Source organism: Cheilinus undulatus, linkage group 24 (genome assembly GCF_018320785.1).
Source record: "Cheilinus undulatus linkage group 24, ASM1832078v1, whole genome shotgun sequence".
Classification (NCBI taxonomy): Eukaryota; Metazoa; Chordata; class Actinopteri; order Labriformes; family Labridae; genus Cheilinus; species Cheilinus undulatus.
In genome coordinates this window covers 9,000,414-9,016,707 of record NC_054888.1, presented here as the reverse complement: position 1 = coordinate 9,016,707, position 16,294 = coordinate 9,000,414, and the positions used below count along the sequence as shown (strand labels likewise).

At 38.1% G+C, this 16,294-nt stretch overlaps 1 protein-coding gene across 1 annotated transcript in view; it reads right to left on the bottom strand.

Moving 5' to 3' along the window:
- LOC121506531 (transmembrane protein 163-like) overlaps window positions 1-16,294 on the bottom strand; it is a 42,877-nt gene that overhangs the window by 14,313 nt on the left and 12,270 nt on the right. Inside the window, exon 4 of the mRNA XM_041782382.1 lies at window positions 10,323-10,419. Within this exon, the coding sequence (XP_041638316.1) occupies window positions 10,323-10,419 (97 nt within the window). The remainder of the gene's footprint in view (window positions 1-10,322; window positions 10,420-16,294) is intronic.

Here is a 16,294-nt window from a genome sequence, read left to right as displayed (position 1 = left end):
GAGTCATGGTTTGGATCACCGCTGTCCCTCAGGGCTCATATCTAGAGCCAGATTCCTTACAAAGTGAAATATCATACCAGGCTGTAGTTAATCATGCCTTTGCCCTCAGTGAACATTAATGCTCTGTCTCTTTGGTGTATGTAAAGTATTTGAATTCTATTTGAAGAAATCCAAACCTGTTTAAAGTCCATCTAGAATAAAGTGTCAGCTCAAAGAATGAAATGTAAATTCGCCATGGATGGATGGAGGAGAGGGAGGGATGGTTGTGAGAGGAGAAAAGGAGCTGCAGAGCACTCAGTGCCTCTGCGGCAACATTAATATTGCACTATGGCCTTGGAGCCATGAAAAACTACTTTGGTGAGCTCACAGACATCAAAGAGGAGAAATGCCTTAGCGTGCTTTATAAAACCTGAGTCAGTTCTGTGACTCAGCTGGAGAAATAAAACCTAAATAGAAGATTATCCTTCATCTGTTAGACGATTCCTCGGCCAAGGACGCATCGTCCATTCAACCAAATACATAAACATTTGTTCAGTCTAACTCATCTATTTTTCACTGCCTCACTGGCATTGCCTTTAAACTTTTTGACTTGGCTCAAATGTTTCAGGTATCCTTCCACAAACTTCTCTCAAGAGTTTGCTGGAATTTTGTTCCATTCCTTCAGACAGAACTGGTGCAACCGAGTCAGGTTTGGCCGCCTTGATTGCCCACGCCTCTTCATCTCTGCCCACAAATTTTCTCTAGGATTGAGATCAGGGCTTTGTGATGGCCTCTGCAAAACACTGACTTTGTTGTCCTTAACCCACTTTATAACTAATTTGGCGTATGCTTACAGTCATTGTCCATTTGGATGAGTCATCGGCGCCAAAGCTTAAATTCCTGGCTGATGTCTTTAGATGTTGCTTAAATATTTCTACATAATGTTTTTCCTCATGATGCTATCCTATTTCGTGAAGTGAACCAGTCCCTCCTGCAGCAAAACACCCCCACAACATGATGCTGCCATCCCCGTACTTCACAGTTGGGATGGGGTTCTCAAGCTTTTTTTTCCTCCAAGTGCAACTAAGGTCGCTGTAGCCAAACCGCTCAGTTTTAGTTTCATCAGGCCACAGGACATGTCTCCAAAAATTAAAGTCTTTGTCCCCGTGTACATTTGCAAACTGGAATCTGGCTTTTTTTTGTTGCTTTTGGAGTAATGTCTCTACCTCACTGAGTGGCCTTTCAGCCCATGTTGGCATCTCCACAAAGTCTTTATCTGTTGTTTTAGCACTGATACGCACATTTCACACCAAAGCATGTTCATCTCTGGGACACAGAAGCCCTGGAGGGCCACGATTCTCTCCCTGATATCTTGGCTGTTTTCTCTGGATTTTCCCATGATGTTACACAAGGAAGCAGTGTGTTTGAGGTGTGCCTCCAACTAACCTATCAGAAGCTTCCAAAGCCATGACGTCATCAGCTGGGCTTTCCCGAGTTGTTTAAAGGCATAGTAATCTTAGTGTATGCAAGCATGTGGATATAAACTTCTGGTTTCCACTGTATGTTTGATATTTAAATAGATAAGTGCATATAAAGATGGACTGAGTTTTAGCTGCCTAGATGTGAAGCCAAAGTTTTCAGAGCTCCAACTGTTGACTGGCTGCCAAAGGTCGTGAACCCCAACTTCTCATTAGAAACAAATTAAGAAATAAAACACGTCAAATCATTTTGTCAAACTGGAGTCTGTTGTGATAGTTATCATGCTGCTTAAAGACTTTATTTTCAGGGTGAGTTGAATTTGGGCTCCTTGCAGCTCTATCTTCCAGTGACTTTTGCTCCAACTTAAATTAACACCTGACTTTTTTTTTTTTTTTTTTTTTTTTGAGCAGTGTCAAATACTGACTCTAAAGCTGTTAAGCACAAAAAATGCACTTTTCATACAGTAGCCCTAAAAATATTATATATTAATATTTAATTGTACTTTCTTGAGCTAATTTTTTTAACCTGAAACTAACCTGATTGAGATCAAATCTTCATCCATTTTTAAGGATTTTAACCTTTTAAATGCCATTTCTTTTTTTGTCATGATGCCCCCATGTTATCCAATAAAATAATAATAATAATAATAATTTTAAAAAATAATTATTTTAATGTGCTACATTCAAAATAAATTTTTGGTGTTGAATTGTTACAGCCTGGGATATGTCAATGATTAGCAGCAACATTGATTTTTAGACATTATTATTTTTTGTGCAATGTCAAATACTGACTCTCAAACTGTTAAGCACAAAAAATGCACCTTTTATACGGTAGCTATGAAAAATATAAATTATTATTTTATTCTACTTTCACTGAGGTAATTTTTAGCTCAATTATATCTTTTAAAACTGTAAATATACAATCTAACAAATAAAAAAATTTACAAGAAACAACATCAAAAAACAGTCAGGGTGGGAGAAAAAATCGATACAGCATAGTATCATGATATTTTGTCCGGTGATATATCGTATCGTCTTGTCCACAGAGTATTGATTTTTATCAAATTAATTACTAATATGACCAAAACTCTATGATACTGGAAAAATAAAATCAATTGAGACAGTGAGATCGGCATTATTTTGGCTTTTGGCTTCACTGTTGTACAGTGGTGTACACTATTAGATACTCAGGACTAAACTGTGCAAATACAGAAACTTAATGTTCTGAAACACTAATGTATTAACATTTTTGGGACCTAAATAAATAAATCACAGACTAAATTCTACCTCCACTGTCGTGAAATAAATAATGTTATTAGGAAACCCCCAGTAACTTTCTAATATACATTTAAAGTATCTGTGGTGGCATTTAAGCCCAGACGGAAGAAAAATGCAAACACACAAGAGTGTGAGAGGACACCCTCATGCTCACGACAAATAGACTCTGCCTTGAATGTGAACACAGTGCTTGACATTTACATTGGACAAGCAGGATCCTTGAGCAGAATAGGAAAACGCTGCAAACTGATCTTCTGCGTTTTAGGACAAGAAATAATCGTTCTGAATGACAAAAGGGTGGAGAAAAGATTTTAACTAAGAAAATGATTTTATACAACACTGAATAAATGAAACGGGAAGTGTGATATTTTAAAAACATTCTTGCCATGAGCTTGAAAAAGCAAATCAGTATCAGCTGAATTAAATATCTTAGTGTGAACAGCCACACTTGAGCTGAGGAAAAACCAAACAAGGGTTAGTACGTCCCTTGCTGCCCCACGATTGAGGTTGCCCCATTGTAGAGGTCTGATGCCCCGCCATAGAGATCTTCAGCCAGATTCCTCCTGATATAAATGCACATTTATTCACATTTGTAAAGGATCTGTTTAAATTAGTAATGTATGCTGAGTTTGGAGCAATGTTTACTGCCAAGTAGACAAAGTCTGGTTTAGAGAAAGCATTCTTATTTCAGCGAGACAATGCCAAAACACATTCTGCATGCATCACGACAGCAAGGCTCCACAGTAGAAGAATCTGGATGACAAACTGGCCCTTCCTGACGTTGTGACTCAACGGAAATGTTTGCAGCATAACGAAGAGAAAAACAAGAAAGAAACACTGCCTGATTTTGAGATGGGATGTGACAGAGTGGTAAACATGACCCTGACGTCTTTGAGCTATTTTCAGTTAAATATGAGGTTTCACTGCATTAAAAATCCTCACATTCTGTTTTTACTGACATTATAGTCCAAACTTTTTAGGAGCTGGGGCTGCATGACTACAGCTATGATTTTGATGCTAACTGACAATAATTGGGCTCTGAGGACTAGATATTATGTAGGAGCAGTTAGATGCAAAACCCAAACATCCTCCCCTCCATGCTTCCTCTTCCTCTCCCTTATTTCCATCTCCATCCTCTGCCTCCCTCTCACCACTGCATACCTAAGCAGCTATCTCCCTTATTAACATTTCATAGCAAGGAAGGAAAGAAGTGGGTGATTAAAAAAACCTGTGTGACACTGGCATAGCAAAAGAGGCTGCAAGAGAAACAAACTATATATACACTATATTGCCAAAAGTATTCACTCACCCATCCAAATAATTGAAATCAGGTGTTCCAATCACTTCCATGGCCACAGGTGTATAAAATCAAGCACCTAGGCATGCAGACTGTTTCTACAAGCATTTGTGAAAGAATGGCTCGCTCTCAGGAGCTCAGTGAATTCCAGCATGGTACTGTGATAGGATGCCACCTGTGCAACAAGTCCAGTGGTGAAATTTCCTCACTCCTAAATATTCCAAACTGTCAGTGGTATTATAACAAAGTGGAAGTGATTGGGAATGACAGCAACTCAGCCACAAAGTGGTAGGCCACGTAAAATGACAGAGCGGGGTCAGCGGATGCTGAGGCGCATAGTGCGCAGAGGTCGCCAACTTTCTGCAGAGTCAATCACTACAGACCTCCAAACTTCATGTGGCTTTCAGATTAGCTCAAGAACAGTGGTAGAGAGCTTCATGGAAAGGGTTTCCATGGCCGAGCAGCTGCATCCAAGCCATACATCACCAAGTGCAATGCAAAACGTTAGATGCAGTGGTGTAAAGCACGCCACCACTGGACTCACACTTCTCCATCTGGCAATCTGATGAATGAGTCTGGGTTTGGTGGTTGCCAGGAGAACGGTACTTGTCTGACTGCATTGTGCCAAGTGTAAAGTTTGGTGGAGGGGGGATTATGGTGTGGGGTTGTTTTTCAGGAGCTGGGCTTGGCCCCTTAGTTCCAGTGAAAGGAACTCTGAATGCTTCAGCATACCAAGAGATTTTGGACAATTCCATGCTCCCAACTTTGTGGGAGCAGTTTGGGGATGGCCCCTTCCTGTTCCAACATGACTGTGCACCAGTGCACAAAGCAAGGTCCATAAAGACATGGATGAGAGAATTTGGTGTGGATGACTGGCCTGCACAGAGTCCTGACCTCAACCTGATAGAACACCTTTGGGATGAATTAGAGCAGAGACTGAGAGCCAGGCCTTCTCATCCAACATCTGTGTGTGACCTCATAACTGCACTTATGGAAGAATGTTCAAAAATTCCCATAAACACACTTCTAAACCTTGTGGAAAGCCTTCCTAGAAGAGTTGAAGCTGTTGTAGCTGCAAAGGATGGACTGATATCATATTAAACCCTATGGATTAAGAAAGAGATGTTACTGAAGTTCATATGCAAGTCAAAGCAGGTGAACGAATACTTTTGGCAATACAGTGTATGTTCAACTGTGATGCTCTGGTAAAGTGTGTGAACAGAAAAAGTGCAGGTCGACTAAGAGTCTGTTTTTCATCTAGCTTTGTTTACACTTCTCTCTCCCTCACTGCAGCCAAAGATGACTGAGGGGGAACTCAGATGGTTCAATGAATCAATAAAGGATTTGAAAACTTATTAAGTTTTGAGCCTCAACCTTTCAAATAATGTGAGGGTTGTTTGAAACCCCTCATGCCTTATCATAGTATATTTTTCTTCAGCAGCTAATCTAGATAAATGAAAAATAGGATTTAAATTCTTACACCTGTGTTGGTTTTCTATCCTTGTTTAACAATATTATATAAAGCTTGTTAAAACAAAACAAAGCTGCTAACTTAACAGTACAGTTTACAGAACCCTCAACTTCATTACTCTGTCTGTTATCAGAAATGTCTACACTTTCCATCAACAGATCAGATGCTGAAACAGAGACATCTCAAAAAAGCAGGGACAGGAAAATAAGAAAGGCCAGCTGAGGTGCATTATGCAACTCAGTAACATGACTAGGAATAAAAGGAGCACTTTAGAGAGGTTTTTCAGAAGCAAAGATGGATAGAGGTTCACATATCTGAAAAAAACAAAAAATTCTAAAAACTGTGTCTAAGAATCTGGAGAAATCTCTGTGCTCAGGACAAGGCTGAAGGTCAGTATTGGAGTCTGATGATCTTTGGGCCCTCAAGTAGCACTGCACTAAAAAGAAGCATGATTATGTACTTTGAATCTTCGCATGGGCTCAGGGAAACTTCCAGAAATCATTCTGTCAACACAGTTCGCTTCGCCGTCCAAAGAAGAAGCCATATGTGAACACGATCCAGAAAAGCCACCATCTTCTCTGGGCCAAAGCTCTTTAAAAATGGGCTGAAGCCAAATGGAAAACTGTTCTGTGGTCAGATTCTGTGGTTTGAAGAGGGCTGGGACCATCCAGCTTCTTATCAATGCTCAGTTCAAACGTCTGAATCTCTGATGGTACGAGGTTCATTATTGCTAATGGCGTGGGCAGTTACACGTCTAGAAAGGCTTTATCAATGCTGTACAAGTATATAAAGAGGTTTTAGAGCAACATATGCTCCCATCCAGCCAAGGTCTATCAGGGAAGGCCTTGCATGTTTCAGCAAGACAAAACTAAACTACAATCTGCGTTAGGGCTTAACGATTTAAGACAGATAATCTAATTGTGATTTTTTTTCCTGATAATGTGATTGCAATTTAATATGTTTTTTTTTTAAGTTCCTAGTTTTAGGTTTATAGTAAAGACAGTATTGGTGGGTTGGGTGGGGGAATGATCATTTTATGTCTCTCTCATTTAATAAGCCAAAAACATACAAAACAAAAAAAGTAGCATTTTTTTGCAAATTAATCAAGAAAAATGAAGGTTTGCATGATGTCTAGAGCAGTGGTTCTCAACTGGTGGGTCGAGACCCTAACCTCTTTCTAGTGGGTCGCGAATGGGTGCCTGGCCACAAGTCTTTAACGTGAGTGGACAAACAGTACACCCACACAATTCATTTAGGTTTTCCAGTGATAATGAGTAAATTTAGGTTGATTTTCTTAATGTCTCAACTTATTTATATTCTCTCCTGCATGATAAAACTGGTTTACTAAAGATAATGAGGAAATTCCTTAAGAAATTACCAAATTTCCAAGCTGTCTGAGGACAATCAAGTAAAATTATGCCTGCATGCCCCTCTATAATGTTACACTTTCAACTATTTTTGCTTTGTTCATTCGTGTTTTCTTCTATTAAGGGTCCAAACTGCAATATCATTAATGCGAGATATTTAGTAATGATGGAATAATCTAAGAAATCTGGGTCGTGACACGTTGGCAAGGAGGTGGTGGGTCCTGAATCTAGACCAGTTGAGAACCACCATCCTAGAGCATAACATCTCAGCTTCAAAAAATATATTAAACTGCTATTTTAAAACAATGTAAAGTCAAAGACATACTGCGCCATCTGCAATTTGAAAATTGCAGAAATGGGGCGCACAGATGGCCTAGCGGTCTAAGGCGCTACCCATGTATGCGGGCGGCCTGGGGTTCAAATCTGACCTGTGGTCCTTTTCCACATGTCTCTCCCCACTCTGGATCTATCCACTGTCCTCCTCTGTCGAATAAAGGCACTAAAAAGTACAAAAATACTTAAAAGAAAAAAAAAAAGAAAATTGCAGAAGAGCATATTGTGATTTGATCTGAATTTCAATGATTCGATCCATGTGCTGAACTGGCCTGCCTGCAGTCCAGACCTTAAACCAATAAAAAACATTTGGCACATCATAAAACGAAAAATCCAGAGGAAGATCCAGGACTATTGAGCAGGTAGAATCCTACATCGGACAAGAATGGCACAACATTCCTCACCAAAACTCCTCACTTCCCAGATGTTTAAAGACTGTCATTGAAAGAAAAAAGGAAATGATACACGGTGGTAAACACAACCCTGTCCCTACTTTTTAGAGATGTGCTGCTGCCATAAAATTCAAAATCAGCTAACTTAATATTTTTCATGAAATGGTGAAAGGTTTCAGTTTTAACATCTGATATGTTGTTAATATTCTACTGCGAATAAAACATGAGGTTTGCAATCACTACATTCTGCTTTTCTTTACATCCTACAGAGCGCTCCAACTTTTTTGAAATTGGTTGTACTTCATAGACCAGGGAAAAGTAACTAGCAAAGGCTTAAAACAGTCATCAGGTAGAGAAATTCAGCAAGCAGAAGCATATGTTTCTAACATTTGATCCCATCATCATCAGGTCATGTTTAGATCTCTGGCAGCGTCTCGACTCAGACGGCGGTTCTCTGGCAGCGGGGTGATGAAGCTATTTCAGGATGTGTGAAAGTGTAGCGTCTTCACACCTGAGATTTGTGACATTCTTCCACCAGCAGCGGCAATAACACTGTTACACTTTTCCTCACACATAATAAAAAAACAGATGTTAAATTTTAGTTAACATCTCCATTATATATATCATCTTACCCCTGAAGATGAAAGTGGAGGAGATAAGTTTGAAAACGTGAAGTCTTCCCACATACCAGGGAAAATAAAGCTCTACTCAGTAACTGTCAATCAGACCGACCCACACAGTCCTGATGGAGCAGGTGGTTATTTTGTCGTCAGTGTCGAGAAAATTTTTGAATCTAGTTGTCACATTCAGGCAAAAAAATATATTTATATTGTTTGAGGGTGCCCTTTCAGTGGTAAAAAAGTGCAAAGTGCCCTCTAGAGCGGGGGTTCTCGACCTTTTCAGCCTGCGACCCCACAAATAAAGGTGCCAGAGACCGGGGACCCCCACTATACCTGAAGGTGCCTGAACACAGCCATGCACATTCAAGACTAGTCATGAGGAGACAAGGCCGTCCATAAGGGTGAATAAAGGAGAGAGCTCTCTGGGGCCCAGACAAACCAGGGGTAAACAAAAGCACGGTCTATTGTACAGTTAAGCTGTGATATCCATATTTTATATCTAACCTGAAAAAATAAACACACAATTTTTTTATCATTTGTGTTGTATATTGCCTTCTTAAAAATGTAAATCTATTTCGTCAAAAAAAAAAAAAAAGAATTAAAATGGGTTTAACGTTGAAAAAATGGGTTAATAATGGCAAAAAATGGTGGAAAAGATGGTGAAATTGGATCTTAGAAGTAGTAGAAATGGGTTACAAAAGGTAAAAATTAGTCAGAAAAGGCAAAAATTGGCATAAATAGTGGTAAAAGGGATCAAAAAGTGGCTGTAAAGGCTTTAAATTGGCAAAAATGGGTGGAAATCTAGTTAAATGGGAAGAAAATTGATATAAACTGTCAAAATAGTGCTAACTGAGAAAGAAAAAATAGGGAGATATTGGCAGAAATTGGTCAAACTGGCAAAAATGGGCATATCAGATAGTGAAATGTGGTCAAAATGGGAAAAACTGGGCATAAAAAGTGTTTAAATGGGGTTAATAATGCCAAGTACGGGTCAACAGAGGCAAAATTAGGCTTATGTGGCAAGAATTAGTTTAGAAGTGGCAAAAACAGGCAGAAAAAAGTGGTGGAAAGGTTTAAAATGGCAAAAATGTGTAAAAAATAGTTGAAAAAACGATGAAAATGGGTTAAAATTTGGAAAAATTGGGGGAAAGTGGCAACAATGGAATTCAAAGAATATTCTTAGATTTTTTCAGGGAATCGGGAGACCCCCTCCTGACCCCAAGGTTGAGAACCACTACTCTTCAGCGCTCTTCCAGTTGACAAAATGAGGCAACTTGCCTTTGAGGGTGGCCCTAATGGGCAGAATGTGGCCCTCGAGGGCCCTTCCAATGGAAAAAAATACGATAAGATGCCTTCTAGCATGCAAGCGTCAAGCGGACAAAATGTTAAGGCTAAATTCTTCCAAAATTTCAGTGCAAACACCCAGAGAAGTGAGCTCCCCCTAATGGCCTCAGTCAGGCCTGACCCACTAACCTTGCAGTGACCAACATCACCAGACATTAAAAGCTTGATACATGCTGTCTGAATAGACCTGCTGCTGTCTAAATGCTATGATAGGGACGTGTTTGTACTGAAATAAAGCCCAAGCACATGGTAAACAGGGCTTTTTTGGCTTTTTAGTGACATCCTAGTCTCTGGCAGTCTGGTGTTATTACAGAGGAGCAGATAAGTCCCTGGCTGGACAAAGTGTTTATTTGTTCTCTGCAAAGCTTAAAAAAAAAATCAGCACAAAATCCACCAGAAAAATCAGACCAAACCTCGTTTTTTTGGCTTAAATTCTGCACCCTGAACCACTTCTGTGAGGACAGAAGCTGCTTTGACCCTGATGCTCAAACATCTGTCATAACGTGCCACAGAATGCTAATGTGTTTTAGGTTTTTACTCTAAGTGCTAACTTAATCTGCCCCATATGGTGGTTGCTCTAATCCAAATCAGTCCAGTCCAAGGCTGAATCAAATCAACCCCTGCTGAGTGGTCAGATCCATTTACAGGAGCACTGGCGTGTCTGAATCTATGAGACAAATGCAGTACTAACTCCACCTTTATGTATCCTCGTCTTTTGATTAGTAAATAATGTTTAAATGTTGGTGTTATGATGAAAACTTACCACTTCAGGCAGCAGCTTGGTGGCAAGGTCATGGATGGCCTTTCCAATGATGCACATGGAGCTCAGGATAAAAACCACCCCAAGAATAACACAGGCTCTGCAGACGAAAAGAAACAAGGCAAACTTTTGAGACAAGTACGTAAACAAAAAAATGTTTTTTAGAACCTGTCCCCAACACTTCTGCTTCACAGATCTTGTTATCTCAGCAGTTGTGTTTTGAACGCCCAGCTTAGCAGTGGGCTGTGAATACAGCAGGGAATGTACAACTCAAGCTGCAGCTCCTAATTAAGTAAATACAATAGCAACAAAACAAACAAGTCAAGTACAAGTGTCATGTTGTCTTAAGAAGGTTAGAGTTGTTATTCCCACAGTTAGGTGCAACTTGAGCAGAGGAGTGGCCAGAATCTCATCTGTTTCCACAACCCTGTTCACAGTCAATTTTAAATGCAATTCTACTACTTATCTGACCTTACTAGGCTGGAATTTTAATGATTCCTTACAACTATGTTGCAATAAATGTAATATTTCTATAATATTTCAAAGATAATTGAAAATGTGATAAAAACCTCTTAAATGAGGAGAAATCTTTCCATAGTAAAAATGGTTTCTCTTCTAGTACCTAGCTATGGCTGCCACAAAAATGGACAAATATGGACTAAAATACAACCCTTCTGTCTTTCCTCCCTTATATTAAGAACCAACAGATTGGCTGTAAATATCAGCCTACATCTGCTGAAAATATTATCTTACATTTGCTGTAAATATCAGCCTAATTCTGCTGTAAATATCAGCCTACATCTGATGTAAATAGTGGCCTAATTCTGCTGTAAATATTAGCCTACATCTGCTGTAAATATCAGCCTAATTCTGCTGTAAATATCAGCCTACATCTGCTGTAAATATCAGCCTAATTCTGCTGTAAATATTAGCCTACATCTGCTGTAAATATCAGCCTATATCTGCTGTTAATATCAGCCTAATTCTGCTGTAAATATTAGCCTACATCTGCTGTAAATATCCGCCTATATCTGCTGTTAATATCAGCCTAATTCTGCTGTAAATATCAGCCTACATCTGCTGTAAATATCAGCCTAATTCTGCTGTAAATATTAGCCTACATCTGCTGTAAATATCAGCCTACATCTGCTGTAAATATCAGCCTAATTCTGCTGTAAATATTAGCCTACATCTGCTGTAAATATCCGCCTACATCTGCTGTAAATATCAGCCTAATTCTGCTGTAAATATCAGCCTATATCTGCTGTTAATATCAGCTTAATTCTGCTGTAAATATTAGCCTACATCTGCTGTAAATATCAGCCTTATTCTGCTGTAAATATTAGCCTACATCTGCTGTAAATATCCGCCTATATCTGCTGTTAATATCAGCCTAATTCTGCTGTAAATATTAGCCTACATCTGCTGTAAATATCAGCTTAATTCTGCTGTAAATACCAGCCTAATTCTGCTGTAAATATCAGCTTAATTCTGCTGTAAATATCAGCATACTTCTGGTGTAAATATTGGCCAACATCTGCTGTAAATATCAGCCAACATCTATTGTAAATATTGGCCAACATCTGCTGTAAACATCAGCCTACGTCTGCTGTAAATATCAGCTTATTTCTGCTGTAAATATCGGCCTACATCTGCTGTAAATGTAAGCATAAATCTATTGTAAATACAAGTCTACATTTGCCGTAAATGTCAGCCCACATATACTGTAAATATCAGCTTACATCTGTTGTAAATACAAGTCTACATCTGTGGCCTGCATGCTGCGGTCTGAGCTGCTCGGCAGAGAAGCCAGAAAACAATTAAAAAACTAAGATAAAATAAGAAGGAATGCCACCAAAGACGAGACAAGTTGTGACCAAGACGGAGGAAGAAATGGAGGAAATAAAAAAATCCCTGAACTTTATGACAGAGGAGAAAAGCAAACTCGCCAAACAAAACTTGTGGAGCTGATGAATGAGGTGAAACAACTTAAAAATCTCCTCAAAGAAAAGGATAAAAAGATTGAAGATCTGGAAAAAAGGATTGACAATTTGGAACAATATACATGCATGGATGATGTGATTATTACTGGACTGGAGACAAAGCACCAAACTTACGCACGAGCGCTGTCAGATACAGACAAAGGAGAGAATGCCCCTGCCCGTGAGTTACAAACTTTAGAGAAACAACTCATTCAGTTCTTCGAAAACCAAAACATGTCCATTGACAGCAAAAACATCTCCGCGTGTCACATGCTTTATCAGAAGGACTCTAAAGCAAAGCCGAACATCATTGTCCGCTTTGCAAACAGAAAAAGTAAAATTGAACTGTTAAGACAAGCGAGGAAGCTGTCCGGCACGAGAGTCTACCTGAATGAACACTTAACTAAAAAGAATTCTGACATTGCAAGACAGGCTCGCATCCTCAAGAAGCAGAACAAAATACAAGCCACCTGGACGAGGAACTACAAAGTCATGATTCGGTTAAATGGACCTCCGGAAAGCGCAAAGGTGAACGTGGTGAGAGAAATGGGAGACCTGGATTCATACAGACAGTGACACACACACACGCACGTACAATTTTCTGAAAAAGTGGCATCAGGGACTCTTGAGCTGTGTGTTAAACTGTGTACATTCGAACAAGATTGCTCCAATGCGGAAGTTTGTGTGGGAGTGCTTCATGTGTCTGCTATATGGCTGCTACTGTGAGAGAGGATGAGGATTATTCCTTCCCAATTAAAGACGTGGACAGCGCTGACGTCAGAGAAGCTGGATCACCGGACTGTGTGAATAATGATTCACATATCCTGAATCTGCAGTCTGATTTTTCAGAACACAATATTTATGAAATGGAGAATAACATTGATCCTGAGAATAACTTCTATAAAAACTTCAACTGCAACTGTGAGTATTACACCGATGATCAATTTAAAAGTAACATAATAATGGACAATACTCTGTCAATCATACACTTCAACAGCAGAAGTCTCTACAGCAACTTTAACAAAATCAAGGATTATCTAGAACAATTCAACAGGTCTAGTGTAACTGCTGTCTCAGAGACATGGCTCAGTACAGAGAAAGAATTAAATGTTGAACTTGAAGGCTACAGACTTTTTACTACTAACAGAGAAAACAAGAAAGGAGGTGGTGTTGCCCTATTTGTGAATAATGAAATAAATTGCAAAATTGTGGAGAAAATGTCAACAACAATAGAAAACATTATGGAATGTGTAACTATAGAAATAGATGTAGAGAAAACTAAAAATATAATAATTTCTTGTATCTATAGAACACCTGGATCTTGTCTTGACACCTTCAATAACAAGATGGTTGAACTGTTTGACAAGAGAAATAATAAAAAGATGATCTTTGTGTGGGGTGATTTTAATGTAGATTTGTTAAAGGAACATAAAATGAATGGACATTTTTTAGATACAATGTATAGTATTTGCCTTTTTCCGACAATTGTAAGACCAACCAGAATAACATGTAACAGTGCAACACTAATAGACAATATTTTTTCCAATTACATAGGAACCCGAATTGTAAGCGGACCGCTTATCAATGACATCAGTGACCATCTGCCTGTTTTTGTAACCTTACCAAATGTTCTTGAGACTGACACACTGACAAAAACTAATATTTATAACCTGACTAGACATAAAACACCTGAAGCCATAGAGGCTCTCAGACAAGACTTATGGCAGCAAAGCTGGACTGAGGTTTATTTAAACAATGACCCTGATAAAGCTTACGGTGAATTTCTATCAACCTTTAACACGCTGTTTGATAAACACTGTCCCTTAAGAGTTTTAAGGATGAATAAGTATAAAGACAAGCCTTGGATAAGTAAAGGATTAGAAAAGGCCTGTAAAAAGAAAAACTTACTTTATAAACAATTTCTTAAATCTAGAACTAAGGAGGCAGAGAGTAAATATAAAAAATACAAAAATAAACTAACTAGTATAATGAGACAAAATAAAAAGGATTACTTTAACAAACAATTAGAACAGCATAGAAATGACACACGGGGGACTTGGAAGGTTCTCAACAGCATAATTAAAAACAGCACAGCAAAATCTGGCTATCCAGATCACTTTAATATAAACAACTAGTCAATAAAAACTGAAACTACAGAGACTGCTGATAAATTCAATGAATACTATGTTAATGTTGGCTATAACCTAGCGAAAGAAATTGTTGATCCACTGTTAAAAGATGATGTAAATGAGAATATCATAAAGATAAATAGCATAGCCAAACCACTAACCCATATCTTCAACCAGTCACTATTGACAGGCATATTTCCCAGTCAAATGAAAATAGCTAAGGTCATACTCATTTACAAAAATGGAGACATTCATTCCTTCCCAAACTATAGACCCATCTCTTTACTTCCACAGTTCACAAAAATTTTGGAAAAGCTATTTGTCAATAGACTCAATCACTTCATAGAGAAACATCACTTACTGAACGAGCATCAATACGGCTTCAGATCAAACCGCTCCACATCAATGGCAGTCATAGATCTCACAGAACAAATATCCACAGCAATAGACAATAAAGAATATACAGTCGGTATTTTTATAGGCTTAAAAAAAAGTATTTGACACCATAGACCATACATTATTACTGTCTAAACTACAAAGATACAGAATCAGAGGAACAGCACATAAATGGCTCAGCAGCTACCTGGAAAACAGACATCAGTACGTGCAAATAAACAATAACAAGTCTGACATGCTACAGGTCACGTGTGGGGTCGCACAAGGATCAGTGCTGGGTCCTAAATTGTTTATATTGTATATTAACGATATTTGCAATGTGTCAAAATTGTTTAAGTTAATTTTGTTTGCTGATGAAACAAACTTGCTTTGCTCCAGTAAAAACCTGAATCATCTTCTGGATACGGTGGTAAAGGAATTGGATGCTTTGAAATGATGGTTCAGTGTAAATAAACTATCTTTAAATGTTAATAAAACTAATTACATGATATTTGGAAGTCGTAAAAACAATGCTAATGTAAAAGTTATGATAGATGATATTGAAATAGAACAGGTCTATGAGAGTAAATTCTTAGGAGTTATCATAGATCACAAACTGTGTTGGAAACTTCATGTTAATTGCATTAAAACTAAAATATCAAAGTCAGTCGCTATACTGTATAAAACCAAAGATGTTCTTAATTTAAATTGATTGCATATGTTGTATTGTTCTTTCATACTTCCATACATTACTTACTGTGTGGAAGTTTGGGGAAGAACATATAAAACAATCACAAATCCAATTTTTTTGCTTCAAAAGAAAGCGATCAGGCTTATAAACCGGGCAGATTATCGAGAACCAACACACAAATTATTTATAAATCTACAGGTTCTAAAATTTTGTGAAACTATTGATTTGAGAATAGCCTCACTGATGTACAAGGCATACAATAAGATGTTACCAGATTGTATCCAGAGGTTGTTTCAGAGTAGAGAGTGTGAGTATGAACTGAGAGGGAGTTGTATGTTCACAAAAACAAAGAGCAGAACTAATGTTAAACTAAGATGTGTTTCAGTGTATGGAGTTAGTCTGTGGAATGGATTAGACACAGAAATGAAAGAATGTCAAACACATGGTAGGTTTAAAAAATTATTTAAACAAAAGATGATTGTGAAGTACAGAACTGTGGTGTGAACACATAATGTGCTTTGATAGACAAAGGGTCTATGTATGATGAATAAGTATTTAGTTATGTTTATCTTATTGTGTTATATAAATCTAAAGGAAGCTGAGTAAAAGATGAATTTGAAAAGGGTAAGTGAAATAAGTGAAGGCTTCAGCCTATACCTTTTTGGTTTATTTTTTTTGTTGTTGGTTTATTTTTTTTGTTGTTGATTGTTTGGTGTTAATGCAGAAGTAGCATTAACCCAACGTTTGTTCACTTGTAAATTTTCACTTTATGTTGTGCAACTGAGTCTTCATGTTTAA